We start from the raw sequence: 20662 nt of genomic DNA, 5'->3' as shown, positions 1-20662 counted from the left end.
GCTCTTGTGCAGTGAGCATAACATGTTTGAACATTGAGTATAATCTGAATGCTCCCTCTCCTCCCGTGTTTCACTTCCAAAAACAGATAAGCACTCATCATCCACCTGCGTTCTCCATTTCTTTCCCAATGTCTTTGTTTTCTCTGTTTTTAGTTGTTCTTATCTGATAAGCCACCTTGAGTCCCTGTCCGGGGAAAAGGCTGTTTGGTTGTTTGCCAGTATCCCTTCACCCAGAGCTGGGTTTCCCAAACTTGGGTCTCCAGCTGTTTTTGGACTACAATCAGTGCCGGATTTACATATAAGCTAAACAAGCTATAGCTTAGGGCCCCACTCTCTTGGGGGCCCAAAAAAAACCGAAAGGAAAAAAATTGTATTTCACTATTAATATACTTCTTCTTAATTGTATTTCAGTTCAACAATTACTTTGATAAAATACATATTTTGTTATGTGCAAATGGCTTTAGATACCCATTAGGTCCATAAATTACCATATAGCATATATTCAACACACACACACACACACACACAAAAAAAACACCAGTGACAATTTGTTGTTGACAAAGGACAGCTGGACACATAAAGGGCCCCATTACCTTCAGTAATCTGGCCCTGACTACAATTCCCATCCCACTGATCCTGCTAGCTAGGGATGATGGGAGTTGTAGTCCAACAACAGCTGGAGACCCAAGTTTTGGAAGCACTGACCCAGAGGCATGGAATGTTTGGCTATGGTAACTTGATAAGCGCAGGAGAGACACGTCACCTTACCTTCCAAGTCCCGGACTGCAGAATCTGGGACCGGCAGCCGTGTGACACCGGAAGTTGCGTCGACGTAACTTCCGGTGTCGCTTTGCCCTTCTATGGGCACCAAAAATGGCCGCCGCCGGCTTCAAAAGTCGCTTCTACGCATGACCGGAAGTGCGTCGACACAACTTCCGGTGTCACTCCGCCCATCTATGCGCACCCAAAATGGCCGCCGCTGACACCGGAAGTCGTGTCTACGCACTTCTGGACATGCGTAGATGCGACTTTTGACGCCGGCAGCGACCATTTTTGGTGCCCATACAAGGACAAATCAGAAAGGAAAAAATGGCCGCCGGCAGGAGAAAATAACGGAGAAAAATGGGAGACGAATTGATACGGGGACCACCGGGAAAAGGTAAGTAAAAACGGGGATTTCCCGGGGAAAACGGGGTACTTGGCAGCTATGCACGTCACACTGCAGCTAGCAGAGTTTTTCTTTCCCCTGCTCCCAGCACTGCCTTCTGTGAGTCAAAGGTAGCACGTTTGCAGTGGGTTCAATGCCAACCAGACTGACCTGCCATCTCGGTGAGCTGCTCCGCCTTCTGTCACCGTCTTGACAAAGATGCCAAGTTTTTCTAGGCCCATATCAGCACCGGCTCCCATCCCGATGATGCTGATTCCGAGCCCCTCGGAATCTGCAGGGGGAAAGCAAAAGGTGATTTTCTTAAGAACATGAGGTTCTAGGAAAGTTACCAGAATTAGGTCACATGGCAAGTTACAGCCCTGGACCATATTGCAAAAAATGCAACAAATAAGCACAAGGATAAGTCAATAAAAAAAACTCATTTGAACTACAAAGTCAGACAATCACAATGCTTTTCACAATGTAAATGTAAACTAATAGCAGGGAAACCGGGTGGAATTTTCTCTGCACACATTGCGGTGCAATGTGCCTGGACCACAGGCAAGAAAATACAAGCATCGCCCATGAAATCAGAAGCGCAGAAGAAAACCAGGACGTGCAAGTTAGGGACGGTTGATGTATCAGTGCTTCAGGTCTTAAGGATTAACGTTCTTGGTGGTAGGGTGGAGGAAACATTATGTGCAAACACAAACACAGACACACACACACCCATACAGGTGGCAAATCTTTGCTGCTAACACAGCTGTGATCATTCCTGCAGAGGAACAGTTTGGCCAATATGGTCAAGGTGTTAGTTAGCTCAAGAACAGATAACTTCATAACTCCATTACAGTGCTACCTTGGTTCTCAAATGCCTTGGTTCTCAAACAACTTGGAACCCAAATGCTGCAAACTCAGAAGTAAGTGTTCCAGTTTGCGAACTTTTTCCGGAAGCTGAACGTGCTCCGTTTTGAGTGATGCGCTTCTGATTTGAGTGTCACAATTCAGGGCCGGCTCTAGGCCCGGGCTGGGTGGTGCAATGCGCCAGGGCGCCTGGCCACCAGAGGCGCCGAAGGGGCTGGTGTCCGGCTGAGCGCGGCAGCCAGGAGCTCCATGCGAGGCGGCAAAAGCTTCCTCTCCTCCTCTTCTTGCAGAACCAGCGAGACGACTGCCTAGAGTGGCAGCAGGCGCGTGGTGCCACTCTAGGCAGGAGTCTCGCTGGTTCTGCAAGAAGAGGAGGAGAGTTCCATGTGAGGCGGCAAAAGCTTCCTCTCCTCCTCTTCTTGCAGAACCAGCAAGACTCCTGCCTAGAGTGGCACCACGCGCCTGCTGCCACTCTAGGCAGTCGTCTCGCTGGTTCTGCAAGAAGAGGAGGAGAGGAAGCTTTTGCTGCCTCGCATGGCTGCGCGTAGTTAGGCAGCCCCAACAGCGCCCTCCGCCCCAGGCTAAATTTTGGGAAAGGGAGGGGCGCCGGAGGGACCTTTGCGCCACGGCGCTAGATGTGCTTAAGACGGCCCTGCCACAATTCCGTTTTGAGTGTTATGCTGAGGTCTGTCTGTTTTTGCTACAGTATTTATTTTGCTTTTTTGTTGCTCTCTCTTTCTGTTTTGTGTGGAACCCAGTTCAGCTACAGATTGGTTGACTGTGTGACTGCAGTACATTGTTTATTGCTTTCATTTTTTTTGGATCAATGGTCTCCTTAGATAATAAAATTCACGTTAAATTGCTGTTTTAGGGGGTTGTTTTTAAAAGTCTGGAACGGATTGATCCATTTTACATTACTTTCTATGGGAAAGCGTGCCTTGGTTTTGGAACGCTTTGGTTTTGAGAACCAAGGTACCACTGTAGTTCACAAGCTGCCCCTAAGCTGCCCATTAAGCCACCGCGCTCAGTTCAAGGTTTTTCTTTTAGCATTCAGAGCCCTATACAACTTGGAGCCAATTGTGTTCCTCCCGACTGGACACGGTTTAGAGTCCCATACGCTTAGATATGCTTGACATCAACTACAGGTGAATCTCGGAAAATGAGAATATTGTCGAAAAGTGCATTTATTTCAGTAACGCAACTTAAAAGGTGAAACCAATATATGAGATAGATGCATGACATGCAAAGCAAGATATGAAGCCTTTATTTGTTGTAATTGTAATTATTTGTCGTTAGCTGGGTAAATTATAAATGGAATGTAATTAATGAAATGTAATAGTGATGTTTATTTTTGTATTATTGTTACTATTTGTTGGATTACTGCGGAATTTCCAAAAGAAAGCATTTGTAAAAATTAAAAGAAAAAGAAAAAAACAGTAAGTTGCATTACTGAAATAAATGCACTTTTCGACGATATTCTAATTTTCCGAGTTTCACCTGTAGATACCAGGATTTTAGTTTGGGGGCACCAGTTCTATGGAATCAGCTCTTGATCTCCTTTCATTTTTACTCTTAGGCAGCTATCAAAGAACTTCCCTCTCTCTCCACCCCTTTTAAACAATGGCTTTCCCTGAAGAGTGACTCAGCCATTTTACATTGCATCCCACACAGCACCTGTGTTTTTAAAGAACTGCTTTTCAGATGGTTATGCACATTTTTGCTACCTATTGTGTTGCTTTTTAAATTATTTCCTTCGCGCACACACTGCTTCGAAATAACTTTTTGGGGGGAGACAGTTTGTAAATCCTTAAACAAATAAATGAATAAAGAAGGTGAGGGAATGTAAAGGCTGGCATTAATGACAACGGAATGCAAAACACCGCCTGGGACAATTTAATTAGAATGTAAATGTATGCAAAACTACCCTTCTCAGCAGCAGTAGCTGGTGATAACACAATAATCTCAGCGTCCCCGAGTAAATCAGAGCTTAAATGTATGTGGAATGAACACGGCCGCGCCACTTCACAGCGGCAGCGGCAGGTGACAACAAAATCATCTGGATATGAGCACTTGCAGTGGGGCTAGGAAACCATTGTCGCTATCCAGGCCCAAATGGGAAAAAACCAACTGTCGGATGCGTTGCAGTTTCACCTGTAGATACCAGGATTTTAGTTTTGGGGCTCCAGCTCTATGGAATCATTTTGGACTCACAGCTGTCCATGGAGGCGCAGGTCAATTCTGTGTCCAGGGCAGCTGTCTATCAGCTCCATCTGGTACGCAGGCTGAGACCCTACCTGCCCGTGGACTGTCTCGCCAGAGTGGTGCATGCTCTAGTTATCTCTCGCTTGGACTACTGCAATGCGCTCTATGTGGGGCTACCTTTGAAGGTGACCCGGAAACTACAACTAATCCAGAACGCGGCAGCTAGACTGGTGCCTGGGAGCGGCCGCCGAGACCACATAACACCGGTCCTGAAAGACCTACATTGGCTCCCAGTATGTTTCTGAGCACAATTCAAAGTGTTGGTGCTGACCTTTAAAGCCCTAAACGGCCTCGGTTCCTATATACCTGAAGGAGCGTCTCCACCCCCATCGTTCTGAGGTCCAGCACCGAGGGCCTTTTGGCGGTTCCCTCGCTACGAGAAGCCAAGTTACAGGGAACCAGGCAGAGGGCCTTCTCGGTAGTGGCACCCACCCTGTGGAATACCCTCCCACCAGAGGTCAAAGAGAACAACAATTACCAGACCTTTAGAAGGTATCTTAAGGCAGCCCTGTTTAGGGAAGCTTTTAATGTTTGATGGATTTCTGTATTTAAATATTTTGTTGGAAGCCGCCCAGGGTGGCTGGGGGAACCTGGCCAGATGGGCGGGGTATAAATAATATATTATTATTATTATTATTATTATTATTATTATTATTATTAGTGGCCAGGGCAGATGCTCACCCATCCCTCAGCTGAAAATCTCTGACAAAGACCTTCCTAGGTGATGTGTGTGCGAATGTAAAGAAACACCTTACTTTCCAACACATTCCCCAGCTGGCTGAATCAAAAAATAAGCTCCCACCTTCTCCACTCCAGGAAAGCCATTTTTTTTACCTCACATCTCTACCAGATTTCTCCATTACCTTTGTCTAGTTCCACGGGAAAGAGGTCTAGCCTCTCCACCCGCTTCTCGAGTTCATATTCTGCTGAGGCAGCCATGGGATCGACATCTTCGTTCCGCCGGTCATATTCCTCGTTGGAATAGGTGCTAAAAACCTGGATAGAGAGAGAAAAGAAATGAATTAGCACCAGGGAGGTGAACAAGGCCTGATCTGAGCCAAGCCTTAGCCGGGAAAATGTTTTTTTCAGTGGCAAGGCCCAATCTGGAACATGTTATTTAATGTTGCTGAGAACGTGCAGAGTGCCCTTCCCTCAGCAATGAGTACCCTCAAACCAAGGCAAAGGTTTGACGCCCTGACAAGGCTGGCAGAATCTCATATACCTGGTTGCCTAAAATACAGAAATCTGTTAACACCCCCCCCCCCACTTCCAGACAACAACACCCTGCATTTTATATCTAGGTTTTAGGATCAAATTCCCACTTGAATGGGTGAAGGAGCATCCTGGCATTGAGTAAGGCAGACGCCCAATGTGGTCAGAGTCAAAACACAACATATTCTCACATGCACAACCATTTGCAGTGACTCCCTTGTGAACAAAGGTTGCAACGTTTGGGGCATTTTGGTTTAGGAAAATGGCGAGCAAGAGGCAAACGTCATAGAAGTTTGCAAAAATTATGCTTGTCGTGAAAAAGTGGATACAGAAGTCATGAGGAAAGTGTTTTTCTCCCTTTCACATAAGGTTTTTCTCCCTTTTACATAACACCTTTAAAGCCCTAAACGGCTTCAGCCCAGTATACCTGAAGGAGCGTCTCCATCCCCATCGTTCGGCCCAGACACTGAGGTCCAGCTCCGAGGGCCTTATGGCAGTTCCCTCACTATGAGAAGTGAGGTTACAGGGAACCAGGCAGAAGGCCTTCTCGGTAGTGGCACCCGCCCTGTGGAACGCCCTTCCATCACATGTCAAAGAGATAAACAACTATCTGACGTTTAGAAGACACCTGAAGGCTGTTCAGGGAAGTTTTAAATGACTGATGTTTTAATGTATTTTTAATCTTTTGTTGGAAGCCGACCAGAGTGGCTGGGGAAACCCAGTCAGATGGGCAGGGTATAAATAATAATATATTACTACTACTACTACTACTACTACTACTAGAACTAGTGGACACTCAATGAAACTAAATTTGGGAAGAGTCAGGACAAATAATAGAATTGTAGAATTGGAAGGGCCCCAGAGAGTCATCTATGCAGGAATATTTTTGTCCAATGTGGGGCTCGAACCCATGGCCCTGAGATTCAGAGCCTCATGCTCTACCAACTGAGCTATCTGCTTGTTAAAAAGAATAAAGGAAAGGAAAGGAAAGTACTTCTGCATGCCGTGTATAAACTGTGGAACTCACTTCCACAAGATGGCCACCAACTGAGATGGCTTTAAAAGACGACTGGTCAGATTCGTGGAGGAGAAAGCTATCAATGACTGTGCTCTGTCTCCACAAATGGAGGCTTCTGTTATGTATTCAGTGGTCTATGTTTGCCTCAGCTTGAGTCTGGACTCTGAGCCCCTGTGTTCTGATTCGATACATGATATCCAATCACAGAACATTTCAGGATTTGGGCCTCTGCCATTGGCCCTGAAACTCTGAGTCATGATTCGCAGCTTGGAAGTTTAGACAGCCAATCACGCTGGGAGTGGGAGTGGCCCAGGCCTTCAGAAATGTATATAAGCATTTGCTTTGCCCTTGTTGTTAGTTCTGTTAATTCAATAAAGGTTCTTGCTGTTATCACTGTGTCTTGCCTCGTTGGAACCCACCTACACTTCAGCTTCCAAATATCAGTTGCCAGAGGCCACAGAAAGGGAGACTGCTCTCGTGCTCAGACCAGCATCGGGTTGGCTACTGTGAGAACAGGACATTGGGCTAGATGGGTAAAAAAAGGTAAAGGACCCCTGGACAGTGATGTCCAGTCAAAGGCAACTAAGGGGTTGTGACGCTGATCTTGCTTTCAGGCTGAGGGAGCCGCCGTTTGTCCACAGACAGCTTTCCGGGTCATGTGGCCAGCCTGACTAAACCACTTCTGGCACAATGGAACACCGTGATGGAAGCCAGAGCGCACGGAAACGCCGTTTACCTTCCCGCTGCAGCGGTACCTATTTATCTACTTGCACTGGCGTGCTTTCGAATTGCTAAGCTGGCAGGAGCTGGGACAGAGCAATGGGAACTCACTCCATCACCGGGATTCAAACCGCCGACCTTCTGATCAACATGCTCAGGAGACTCAGTGGTTTAGACCACAGCGCCACCCGTGTCCCTGGACTAGATGGGACACTGGCCTGATTCAGCAACACTCTTCTTATACTCATTTCTCTCTTCTTATGTACACACATACACACATACATTGTGCGTTAAGAAAAGCACTTCCCTTTGTCAAGTTCTGTGCTGAGAAAGGGAAGTCTCTTTCTCCATGTACAGCGCGGAAAACACAACTTAGGAATTCAGGAAGAGATCACAGGAAGGGAAATTCGAGACACTGAACAATGGAGAAGGGAGCTGATTTTGGTGTACTTTGGATGGGATTTGGAGGGAGACCTTAGTGACAGCTAAAGCAAGGAGCATTCGGAATCCTACGCCAAGTCTTTCCTAGAGTAGATGGGTCACCCGGAAATCATTCTCAGTGAGCAAGGCCTCATTGTTACGGCCTCTTGGTGGCCCTCGACAAATGAACAGGGCTTGATTCCTTGTTCCGCCATCTCATATGGGCAAACCTGGCTCTCATTTCTTATCTCCTAAGTCAGAATCCACATTTATATATCCTCTCATATTCACACGAAACAGTCCTTATCCCTGGGATGAGTTTGTAATGAATCTGTTCAGTATTTAACCTTTCAAACTCCCATCATTTTAGAATTGATATTTGCTTTTATTGCAAGCTGACTTCTAGGTCTGCCATAGCGAAAGTGCTGGTATATGCTTAAATAAAATGTATAACTTGTCCTTACTTTGAGCAATATTGGATAAGTAGTGTTAATTCAGTTTGACGTGGAACACTGATTTGGTAAAGTGACTAGTTGTTTGAACGCAAGGTGAATTCAGTTTGCAACGTTTTGACTGCTGCAATGCACTCCACGTGGGGCTACCTTTGAAGGTGACTTGGAAACTACAACTAATCCAGAATGTGGCAGCTAGACTGGTGTCTGTGAGTGCCTGCCAGGACCATATAACATCGGTCCCAAAGGATCTACAGTGGCTCCCAGTACATTTCCGAGCACAATTCAAAGTGTTAGAATTTGAGCTGAGGTAGGAAAATGGCGAACTCCTCTCTTTGCTGTTACATTTGTTTTTAGGTAGACACACAACCTTACTTTGGACATCTAAATTGTTTTATATGGCGCAGCAATCACTTCTCTACCAAGGACCATAATTAAAGGCTTAAAAATGAACCAAGAAGTTTCTTCTCCAGATGACAGGAGTATCATTCTAGTTCCCTTCTCTTTGTTCTATTGGCTAGATCCACTTTCCTAAATTACTTCATTTATTGGTTAAAAACATTGAAAGGCTGGGGCAGGCTAGTTTCTCGCCGAATGAATGAGCAGAATTAGGGTTGACACCATTTTGCCTCATTTCTCTGGTTGTAGAAGGCAAGAGGCTTGCAAACAGGGAACCCAGGGATTATGGCTCATCACCCCCGCGGGCACCCATGGTTTCACTCTTGAGTGGCAGACCCTGGTTTGTCGCAGGGCTCCTTTGCCCTCCAAACGGGCAAGACTTTAGTTACCAAAAGGGCTCCTGTAATCATGAATAAGTGATGTCTCTCCTCTTGTTTTGCCACCTCGCATCCACCTGTAATTACAGCGCGAAATTAACTGATGGCATCACCTCTGTGCTCGTCTTGATGTGAGTTGCCAACATCGCAAACAGTTGGCATCAGAGCACAGATGCAGGGAGGTCACCCCAATCAACCCCTCTGGATGACTACAACCGAGACTTGTTTCCATGGCCCAGGTTTGTTGTTTCACTGCACAATTTACAAACACAGAGTGAGTGAATGAATACCCCAGCTGGTACGGTATTTAGACCATTCTGTGTAAGCCACGGGTCGCCAGCCCAGTGCCTGCGGGCACCAATGTGCCTTTCAGTACCTCTACTGCAGCTCGTGAAAGTGCTCCAAAGAATATCCTCTCGGAAATCCCCAGTTATGTATTCAGTGGGGTCTGTGTTTGCCTGAGCTTGAGTCTGGACTAAGTATTCAGAGCCCCTGTGTTCTGATTTGATACATGATATCCAATCACAGAACATTTCAGGATTTGGGCCTCTGCCATTGGCCCTGAAACTCTGAGTTATGATTCGCAGCTTGGAAGTTTAGACAGCCAACCACGTTGGGAGTGGGAGTGGCCCAGGTCTTCAGAAATGTGTACAGTGTAACCTCGGTTTATGAACACCTCGGTCTATGAATTTTCGGTTTACGAATGCCACGGACCCGTCTGTAACGGATTAATCCACTTTCCATTACTTTCAATGGGAAAGTTCGCTTCAGTTTATGAATGCTTCAGTTTATGAACAGACTTCCGGAACCAATTACACCCATGCTTCGGGTTAAGTACGCTTCAGGTTGAGTACTCCGCGGACCCGTCTGGAACGGATTAATCCACTTTCCATTACTTTCAATGGGAAAGTTCGCTTCAGTTTATGAACACTTCAGTTTATGAACAGACTTCCGGAACCAATTGTGTTCATAAACCGAGGTACCACTGTATAAGCAGTTGTTTGCCCCTGTTGTTCGCTTCTGTTAGTTCAATAAAGGTTCTTGCTGTTATCACTATGTCTTGTCTTGAGGGAACCCACCTACACTTCACCCTTCACCCCCCAGGCATGAGACTGCTTGCTCTTTCCAGTTGGCATCTCCTATATTTAACATGCCTTGCTCAACATGTCCACTTGACCTTCTGTTCTGAACAGAGAGACGCAATGAGCATGTGGGTGCCTTTTTCTGTTGAGGGGAAAGGCATACAGTACATGCAACATTATCATCTAATGCCCTTTTAAAGAGGGTGGGAGGGCTATTGGGTTGTTTCTATTTTGATTATGTGTTTTGTCTTTTTACATTGTAATTCTATCCTGTGAACTGCCCCGAGACCTGCGGGTATAGGGCAGTATACAAATTTAAATAATAACAACAACAACAGCATCTTATCTTCCTGTCTCTTTTTCTGCTCTTTTACATGAGGCGGCCATTTTATGTTATGCCGCATCCCCCACGTCAGCCATTTTTTGAATGGTGCCCACGGAACTGCCTCGAAATTTCAAATGTACCCACTGGCCAAACAAACCAGTAAACCTCTCTAGGCATTGCAAGAAGGAGATACAGTAAATGAGCATGTGGAGGGATGACAGTAGGAACCAGGACCTCAATCTTTGCTGTTAAGTGAATAGTCCTCATTCCCCCTTTTTCCTTAAATGTTCTCTCTTGGGTCCAGCCCAAGGCATTTCGCTGCCTAAGGCAAAGCACAAGACCAACTTCTCCCTGATCCACATACAGAACCCAGGCTGAACATAGGGCAATTGACTTGAACGTTACTTTGACACTGGTGACAAGACAGCACCCTTCACTAGCTTAGGAGATGAAGGGCAAGCCGACTGGCACAACACAGCTCTTTCCTCCAACGCCTTATTGCTTCTCCCCAACCCCCAATATTGCACCACCTGAGGCAGCAGCTTCACTCTGCCTAATGGCAGGGCTGGCCCAAAACCTCTCCTACATTTGTTCACCCTTTCCGGCCTTCCTTTCCTAGATCCATAGCTGCCAAGTTTTCCCTTTTCTCGTGAGGAAGCCTATTCAGCATAAGGGAAAATCCCTTTTAAAAAGGGATAACTTGGCAGCTATGCCTAGATCAAAGGACAAATTCTTTCCCTTTAGCTTTCTCACTCTTTTCCCTTGACTTTGGAAAGTTCATGTAAGGGGGAGGGATTACAGAGAACCCCCCCCCCCCTCATCAGAAGCAGCCCGTCTCCAAGCAGTCATGAGAGCAAGGGGCCTGAAGGGGTGAGTCAGGAAATGGAGAAGGAGTGCCAGGGCTCTGGCAGCACTGGAGAGCCCCTGCTCCACAGGCAGGAAGAGAGAGAGGCGGGAAGAGTGGACAGGAATAGGGCAGACCGTAGACCCTTCCCCCTGACACCGGTATTGAGAAGGAGGAGAAAAGGGAGGAGGAGATTCACTGTCCCGAGGCTTTTATGTTGGTCAAAATCGCGAAAGGGGGCAGTGCCGGATTCTGATTCGGAATAAGGAGACATGAAACCAGCAGCTCGCTACACTGTAAATAATGTGCACTAATAAAGACCTTTGAAAGACAAGCATGTGGAAGGTCGTTACTCAGGAGTAGTCATAACAACCCTGACAGTTCATGTCTCCCCTCCTACCCCGCCAAACACACGCTTTGAGCCCTCTGCAGATCCCGAATTAGCTGCCATCCCTTTCCGTACCCTTCCCCACTTGGGAGATTCATCCCCGCCCCTCTGCAAATTCCATCCTCTTCCGCCCCCAATCCTTTCCCGCCTCTCAGGCTCGCTCTATCCTGTAATCAAAGCCGCAAAGGCTGTCACAGCCAGAGACGGAAAGCACGACAACACCCCACTGCCAAAACCCACGGCGGCATTAATTAAGCTGCCAGGGTAGCCATTCAGCTTGCCCTTGCCTTGCCTTTGTACCCACCACCTGCGATGCCTGGTTGAGGATGGGGAGTGGGGCTCCCCATCTAAGGATGCAAAGAAATGGGGAATACAAAATGGGAGGAAAACACATGCTTTCTGAGCTCGTGTGTGGGAAGAGAATGGAAGTTTGGAATAAATATGAATCCCATTCTCCTCCCCACCCCCTTCCTCTCAGGGTTTACTGAAACCCTCAGCAGATTCTTTGGGCTCAGAAAATTATTACTCAAAATAGACCTGTCAGGGGATTAAAATGCAGCTGGGAGAGTGAGCGCCACTGGTTTAGGTGCATTCATGGAATTTCCCCCTAGATTTCCTATTTTTGAACTGTACCCATTGTACGGAAATTGACAGCAGGAGAGGGAAAACGGATTCTACGCGCCCTAATTGGAAGAATAAAGATACGGTTCCCTGTAACCAATTGTTTGACGATACAACAACTTTGGCAGCATATGAACGGACAGCTTGGATAAATACAATGGTATCTGGAATGAAGTTACTGTATGCAGAATATATTAGTTTATTGACAATTATGTGTGTATTTGGCTAATAAGAATATACACATCTGTATATTATTGCACAACAGTATTTTTTCTTTTTTTCACTCTTACTCTCACTCTTTCCTTTCTTTTTTTTCTCACTCTACCTTTTCGTAAATGAAATTATTCTAATAAAATATTAAGAATAAGAAGAGTAAAAATCTATTTTTCCTTAGGAAACTATGAATTTTCCTTTATCATCCTTCTAGACCAGGGGTTTCCCAAACTAAGGCCCGGGGGCCGGATGCGGCCAAATCGCCTTCTAAATCCGTCCCACGGACGGTCCGGGAATCAGCATGTTTTTCCATGAGTAGAATGTGTCCTTTTATTTAAAATGCACCTCTGGGTTATTTGTGGGGCCTGCCTGGTGTTTTTACAGGAGCAGAATGTTTACTTTTATTTAAAATGCATCTCTTTTATTTGTGGGGCATAGGAATTCGTTCATATTTTTTTTCAAAATATAGTCCGGCCCCCCACAAGGTCTGAGGGACAGTGGACCGGCCCCCGGCTGAAAAAGTTTGCTGACCCCTGTTCTAGACTGTCATTTTCCTCTCCACGCCCATGTCAAGGGCACTCTTGCCTATACGTACTTGGTCTGGAAGGAATTACCTGTCTCGTCAGAATGGGTAATCGTGGCCTTTATTTCACCATTTCATTCTCTAATAATACATGGCTGGGCTCACTTACGCGAGCCATCTCTTTATACAGTCTGAGGGAATGCCTGATGCAGCACCACCTTCTCTGCTCAAGTGCTCAACCATACGGCACCCACAAGTATATCCTTGCTGTGCCCACAACAGGTTTCAGTAAATATCCCCTCCAAAATCCACAATGCATGAGAGATTGTTGGCTCTTGCTGTTCAATTCGTGTTAGCACTGACTTGGACTCTCCTACACTGAACACATCCTCTTAAACATGCCCAACCTTCACTGCATGCCAGGATTTGCTGCCCACCCTCTCATCTGTTCCAAACACAACATGTACGGCTAATGTACGAGGCACATGCAGTGCCAGATTTACGTAGAAGCGGCGCTGTGGGTTAAACCACAGAAGTCTAGGGCTTGCTGATCAGAAGGTCGGCGGTTCGAATCCCTGCAACGGGGTGAGCTCCCGTTGCTCGGTCCCAGCTCCTGCCCACCTAGCAGTTCGAAAGCACATCAAAGTGCAAGTAGATAAATAGGGACCGCTCCGGCGGGAAGGTAAACGACGTTTCCGTGCGCTACTCTGGTTCACCCGAAGCAGCTTTGTCATGCTGGCCACATGACCCGGAAGCTGTCTGCGGACAAACGCTGGCTCCCTCGGCCTATAGAGCGAGATGAGCGCCGCAACCCCAGAGTCGGACACGACTGGACCTGATGGTCAGGGGCCCCTTTACCTTTAAACAAGCTATAGCTTAGGGCCCCATTCTCTCAGGGGCCACAAACAAATTTAAAAGGGGGGGGGGACATGGATGTACATTTCCAAAATATAAGATAAAAATCAAATCAAATGAAACCTACATACAGCAACAGTGTTCTGTGTTTTGTAGGCTCCTATGATGTAAGTCATGGGCCCCACCTGCTAGCCTGCTCCCTAAAATATCACTGGTTTGCTCATTTCTATATACTGTACGGTGGTAACTTGGTTCTCAAACTTAATCCGTTCCAGAAGTCTGTTCCAAAACCAATTCCCCTATTATGTAATATACTTCTCCTTAATTGTATTTCAGTTCAACAATTACTTTGAAAAATACATATTTTGTTATGTGCAAATGGCTTTAGATACCTATTAGGTCCATACACTGCCATACTGTCATACCTCGGTTTAAGTACGCCTCGGTTTGAGTATTTTCAGTTTAAGTACTCCGCAGACCTGTCTGGAACGGATTGATCCACTTCCCATTACTTTCAATGGGAAAGTTCGCTTCAGGTTAAGTAAAGACTTCCGGAACCAATTACACTCATACTTCGGGTCATGTACGCTTCAGGTTGAGTACTCCGCGGACCTGTCTGGAACAGATTAATCCACTTTCCATTATTTTCAATGGGAAAGTTCGCTTCAGGTTATGTACACTTCAGGTTAAATACAGACTTCTGGAACCAATTGTGTTTGTAAACCAAGGTACCACTGTATAGCATATATTCAACACAAAAAAACAGGGACAATTTGTTGTTGACAAAGGACATATAAAAGGCCTCGTTACCTTCTGTAGCTTAGGGCCTCATCAAACCTAAATCTGGCCCTGTGTGCATGTAGGTCTCTTTTCTGCTCTTTCAGAGGTGGCATCTTGCGTTATTCCATGCCCTCACGACAGCCATTTTCTGTTACGCCATATCCCCACAACCGCTATTTTTGTGGCTGGTGCCCAGGGCACTTTCCTAAAAATTCCGAATGGGTCCCCTAACCCAAAGATATTGGCATCCCTCATCTCAACTTCTTGCCTTGTCTGTTGCCTCAAGCAGCAAAGTGCTGGCCTCGGCTACGGCACGTTGCTGGCAGATGCGCAACACTGGTTTCCCACCATGAGCTGAGGTGGGTCAGGGAGAACCCTGTTGAAGCTTTGCTGGCGGCTGCCACATGAAAGGGCATTTGTCGATTCTCTGCTTTATAGACTCGGATGAAGGTGGATGGGTCCAGCAAAGGAACCATCACGGGCTCAGCCCCAGATCTGAGGGACACAGTGCAATGGCCACCCTTCTACCTTAAGGTAAAAGGTAAAGGGACCCCTGACCATTAGGGCCAGTTGTGACTGACTCTGGGGTTGCGGCACTCATCTCGCGTTATTGGCCGAGCTGATGGACTATGCTGAAATAGCAAAGCTGACTGGAAAACTCAGAAACCAAGAGGAGAAAACTTTAGAAAAGAATGGGGGGAAATTATAAGTTACCTAGGAGACCACTGTAAGCAGATGGAAACAAGAGCAGGATTTTGACTCACTTATAGTGAAAAGAATACTATAGATAATATGGTTTGATATAAAAAATTGGAGTATGTATGAATATGCAGTTGCAGATGCTTAAAATAAGACTCCAAGGAAGGGATGGGGGAAGTCTTGAGATTCAGAGAATCTCTTTATACAGATAGGTTTTTACTAATTTGTGTTTATTTGTACTTTGTATTTGTAAAACCAATAAAATGAATATATATATATCCCACAATGCCCTTGTGCATTGTGCAGGGCATCGTGGGAAATCACCATGGCAACGTTTAGGGCTGACCTGCGCATTCTCTGCGTGTTTGCCAGCTCATATATATGCTGCCTGCTCACATGAAGTTGTGCAACGGATGAAAAGAGAAATGATGCAGTATGGACACTTCTGTGAACGGGGCAGGTCTGTGTCTTGTTTCTTTGTTCTTTGCCAGGGTCGGAGGAGCCGGAGGGCAACATTCCCCGCTGATCAGCCTCCCAGGAGCCACATACCATGTGAATTTTGCCTTTGTCTCATAGGCTGATTTCTTCACACACAAACAAACACACAATCCTTCACCCAGGCAAGCAAGAAGCATTCTCAGAGTTCAGGGACACATTTCAGCCTGGCTAAAACACTCACCCCTGCTCTGTTGCCGCATAATGTGATCTGCTTTACTGAGTCCGGTCCTTCCTTGTAAAGGTAAAAAGCTAAAGGACCCCTGGATGGTTAAGTCCAGTCAAAGGCGACTATGGGGTTGTGGTGCTCCTCTCCCTTTCAGGCCGAGGGAGCCGGCGTTTGTCCACAGAAAGCTTTCCGTGTCATGCGGCCAGCATGACTAAACCATTTCACAATGGAACACCGTGATGGAAACCAGAGCGCACGGAAACGCCGTTTACCTCCCCGCCGCAGGGGTACCTATTTATCTACTTGCACTGGCGTGCTTTTGAACTGCTAGGTTGGCAGGAGCTGGGACAGAGCAATGGGAGCTCACCCCGTCACAGGGATTCGACTGCTCACACAAGCAGTGTGAAGCTCTTAAACGGACATAGCACCAGTTCAAGTCACGGAGCACAGGTACATTAATGGCTATTGCCCTCGAGGGACAAATGAAGCCTCTGCATTCAGAGGTAATCTACCTCTGAGGACCAGGCACCAGGCCGAAGCAGCAACTTGAAGGTGGCGACCTCCTTTGCGCCTTGCTTGGAAGCATCCCAGAGGCTGGTTGCTATTGGAAACTGAATGCTGAGCGAGATGGATCTGGTGGTAATCCAGCGAGGCAATTATGGAGTTCTTAACATTTATTGCATAGCTCAGCCCCCTAGACATAGCAAGGAAGTAAGTGTCTGGCGAAGCAGGAACCCAGACCAGACCAAGCAATTGGACATCACTTGCAGAAAGCTACTTTCGGCTTTCATGTGCTCTGCATAGTCATGATATGGATGGATTTTCACACTCGCTGTGAAAAGACGGCTTGCTCCATAATTATGGACCTTCCCTTGCCAAGGAGGTACCCCAAAGCCCGAGAATCTTGCAGAAACAGACTGGTTAGGATTATAGACACAAAGATTTAGAAGCTGCCCCCCCTCCCCTCTCTGGCACAGTCCCTGCAAATTAACACTAGGCAGCTTCCTTTGCTGTGTTGTTTTCAGCACCTGTTTTCAGCACCTGCTAAAAAAACTTCTTTGTTTAGGCAAGGCTACCCAGCGCGGGTGGCGCTGTGGGTTAAACCACAGAGCCTAGGGCTTGCCGATCAGAAGGTTGGCGGTTCGAATCTCCGCGACGGGGTGAGCTCCCGTTGTTCTGTCCCTGCTCCTGCCCAACCTAGCAGTTCAAAAGCACGTCAAAGTGCAAGTAGATAAATAGGTACCACTCCGGCGGGAAGGTAAACGCCGTTTCCGTGCACTGCTCTGGTTCACCAGAAGCGGCTTAGTCATGCTGGCCACATGACCTGGAAGCTGTACGCCGTTGCCGGCTCCCTCGGCCAGTAAAGCAAGATGAGTGCCGCAACCCCAGAGTCATCCGCGACTGGACCTGGTGGTCAGGGGTCCCTTTACCTTTACCCAGAAATATAATGTTAATACATAATTTTAACATGTCATTTTATTGTGTATATTTTATTTAAAACTCCTGGTTTCACATTTCAAATTTTGCGCAACTTTCGATTTTATCGGTACGTTTTAATGGATGTTTAAAATGTCATGTGCCCTGCTTAAGAGGTTCTGGCTGATTAAGCAGTATATAAATCTTGTTAGGGACCCAGGTGGCGCTGTGGGTTAAACCACAGAGTCTAGGGCTTGCTGATCAGAAGGTCGGTGGTCCGTATCCCTGCAACGGGGTGAGCTCATGTTGCTCGGTCCCAGCTCCTGCCCACCTAGCAGTTCGAAAGCACATCAAAGTGCAAGTAGATAAATAGGGACCGCTCCGGCGGGAAGGTAAACGGCGTTTCCATGCGCTGCTCTGGTTCGCCAGAAGCAGCTTTGTCATGCTGGCCACATTATCCGGAAGCTGTCTGCGGACAAACACCGGCTCCCTCGGCCTATAGAGTGAGATGAGCGCTGCAACCCCAGAGTTGGACATGACTGGACCTGATGGTCAGGGACCCCTTTACCTTTTTAAATCTTGTTAATTAAAAATAAATGAAAGGATAAATCTTACCCTCCACAAACCAGCCCCTCCCTTCTGCATTTTATCCCGCGAAAATCCCCACGATGGCGTACAGTCGTACCTTGGAAGTCTAATGCCTTGCAAGATTAACATTTTGGCTCCTGAACACCGCAAACCGGGAAGTGACTGTTCTGGTTTGCGAATGTTCTTTGGAACCTGAACGTCCGCTGGGGCTTCCGTGGCTTCCGCTTGGCTGCAGGAGCTTCCTGCAGCCAATCAGAAGCCGAGCCTTGGTTCCCGAACGTTTTGGAAGTCAAACAGACTTCTGGAACGGATTCCGTACGACTTCCAAGGTACGACTGTACTATGAACAGAGAGAATTGGACAAGGAGCTTGCAGAGCCAATGACAAAAAGTATAAGAACAGATGGGCTGACAATTCAACTCTGGCTATCTAAAGACATGAACATAAGAAGAGAGCGCTGGATCAGACCAAGGCCCATCTAGTCTATCAATCTGTTCTCACGGTGGCCTGTGGGGAGCCTGCAAGCAGAATCTGAACACTCCCTGGCATTCAAACTGTGGAGGCAGAATATACTTTGAATTGTGCATGGAAATGTACTGGGACCCAACGTAGATCCTTTGAGATTCTTAGTAGCCGTAGTGGCTGAGGAAACCCAGCTCGATGGGCGGAATATAAATAATAAAGTTGTTGTTGTTGTTGTTGTTGTTGTTGTTGTTGTTGTTGTTGTTGTTGCCTAATTCTCTGTAAATCTGTCTGATCCTCTTTTAAAGCTATCCAAAGTGGTGGCCATGGCCCATGACAGGCCTCGGGTGAAATCTCGACACCTCAAAGGTGGAAGCGAAAGTAGCCAGATGTCTCCAAACTCCCTTGGGGCGGAAGCGGCCTGGTCTTTGCTGCATCCGGTCACTCCGAGTTGAAGCCATCTGGGATGGCCTCGCGCTCCATCTCTTGTCCTCCACCCCCATCCTGGCAGCTGACTCCTCTCGCTTTTCCCTGGAACAACGGAGAACCGAGCAGAGCTGTACCAAAAAAACTGCCCACTCACAAGCTGCCAAGCCCTGGGAAGGAGCGTGCCAACCTGCCAAGCAGTGTCGTGACTCACCAGGCACACATATGGTGGAAGTCACGCCTGCGAGCTAACCGAGGCCAGGACATCTTCAGGAATTCAGACCAGGATTCCTACCCAACGGCACTGAGATGGCAAAACAAGAACCGGGACACACACACACCAAAAAAAAACTGTGGGTGCTTAGCACCCACAATGTGGGGTTCCGATGCGACTTCTGATTTCTACTGGAAGTTGGGTCAGGGCTCCGACCTCCCAGGTGACGTCAGAGGCCCTGCCAGGCCTCCAAACGCGATTTCCGGTAGAAACAGGAAGTTGCGCCGGAGGTCTCATGAGACCCTACGAGGCCTCGGAAGCACCGCTGTGCCACCGACGCAATGTGACGTCATGACATCACGTTACATCACGGGCGCCATTGGGCACCCATAACCTGAGGCTCAAGTCAGCGCCCCTGAATGCCATTCATTAGTGGTGCCTCTGCAGTTGGCTGCAAAATGCATGGAATTAAAGAACAGGGCACCTCTGAGCACCTGTTGAGCCGAGTAATCTGTTTGCAGAACTGAAAAAAGAGTTCTCCGTCCTTTTACACGGAAGTCTGTTCTTGGTAAGCTTTCTTCATTTCAAGTAGCCTAATTTAGGTGGGGAAAGTTGGCTTGTTGTTGCTATTGTTAAACAGCTGGAGAAACCCGCGGACATCTACTGCAAACTACCTGGAGATCTACCTTCTGCAAGGAACAGACGGATTCATCCATCTCAGTTTCTCCCTTTTCCTGCCCTTTCTTCTCCACATTCTGACATCAGTTTGCAATTGTTAAAAAACCAAAATTTGCACTAAAATACTGCACTTTAAAGTCTTCATGAAGACACGTCAGTGTACTGTATTTTATTGCAAATTTCTCCTAAGAGACAGATTTGCCTAATATATGCATTTCTAGGAGCAGTTTATACCCTACTATGCAATGCATCTTTGTTATTTTTACTAGCAGATTCATTTCTAGGCACACTTTACTTAGTACATGGGTCAGCAAACTAAGGCCTGTGGGCCGGATCAGGCCTAATTGCCTTCTTGATCCAGCCTGCGAACAGTCCAAGAATTGCCATGTGGATCACCAGCGTGCACATTCTTTCCCTCTCCCTCCCTCTCCCTCACACGGTGGCGGTGGCGGCGCCTCCTCCCTCCCTCCCTCCTGGCTTCTCCCTGCCCTGACTAGAGGAGGAAGGGGGCTGGGCTTTGTTGGTGCCAGCAGCAGCAGCACTCGAGTGGCCGCCATTTTAAGCAGCCGCTCTCTGGAGCCCTTTCACGCACCGCTCATCGTCCCTCCACTGCTGCCACTAGCCCCTGCCGCTCGCAAGACACAGGTAAGCAGCCACCGGGGCTCGTGGTGCTCTTGCATCATTCCCCCCCCCCCAAAAAATATATAGTCTGGCCCCCCACAAGGTCTGAGGGACAATGGACTGGCCCCCTGCTGAAAATGTTTGCTGACCCCTGACTTAGTAGATGCATTTCTGAACGCATTATTTAGGTTTATGCCATAGCCCTTTCTTCTCCTGAAGATATTCCGCAAGGCAGCAGAGGTTTAGGATCAGAGTTTTCCTTCTCCTAGATGGGCTCCCTTCCCAGGTTGACGAGCTCCATCTGCCCCTCACGTCCTCCTACAACTTGTGAAGAAGATGCCTTCTTGGCTGTTGGATCCGCTATTGCTCTCATCCGCTCAATCTGCCTGAGC

The 20662-nt window shown here is 47.2% G+C and overlaps 1 protein-coding gene and 1 non-coding gene across 3 annotated transcripts in view; both read right to left on the bottom strand.

Annotated features, from left to right (window-relative positions):
- Positions 1–20662, bottom strand: part of PPP1R9B (protein phosphatase 1 regulatory subunit 9B) — a 77343-nt gene that overhangs the window by 32077 nt on the left and 24604 nt on the right. For both annotated transcript variants that reach the window (XM_035134345.2, XM_035134348.2), the window contains 2 exons: positions 5137–5269; positions 1319–1439 (listed from right to left, as the gene is read on the bottom strand). In XM_035134345.2, the coding sequence (XP_034990236.2) occupies positions 1319–1439; positions 5137–5269 (254 nt within the window). The remainder of the gene's footprint in view (positions 1–1318; positions 1440–5136; positions 5270–20662) is intronic.
- TRNAQ-CUG (transfer RNA glutamine (anticodon CUG)) lies at positions 6373–6443 on the bottom strand. The gene has a single exon. It is a non-coding gene; the product is annotated as a tRNA-Gln (tRNA).

The sequence above is a fragment of the Zootoca vivipara genome, chromosome 13 (genome assembly GCF_963506605.1).
Source record: "Zootoca vivipara chromosome 13, rZooViv1.1, whole genome shotgun sequence".
NCBI classification, from domain to species: Eukaryota; Metazoa; Chordata; class Lepidosauria; order Squamata; family Lacertidae; genus Zootoca; species Zootoca vivipara.
Note: the sequence above shows the minus strand (reverse complement) of the source record. Positions and strands in the feature narration are given on the sequence as shown.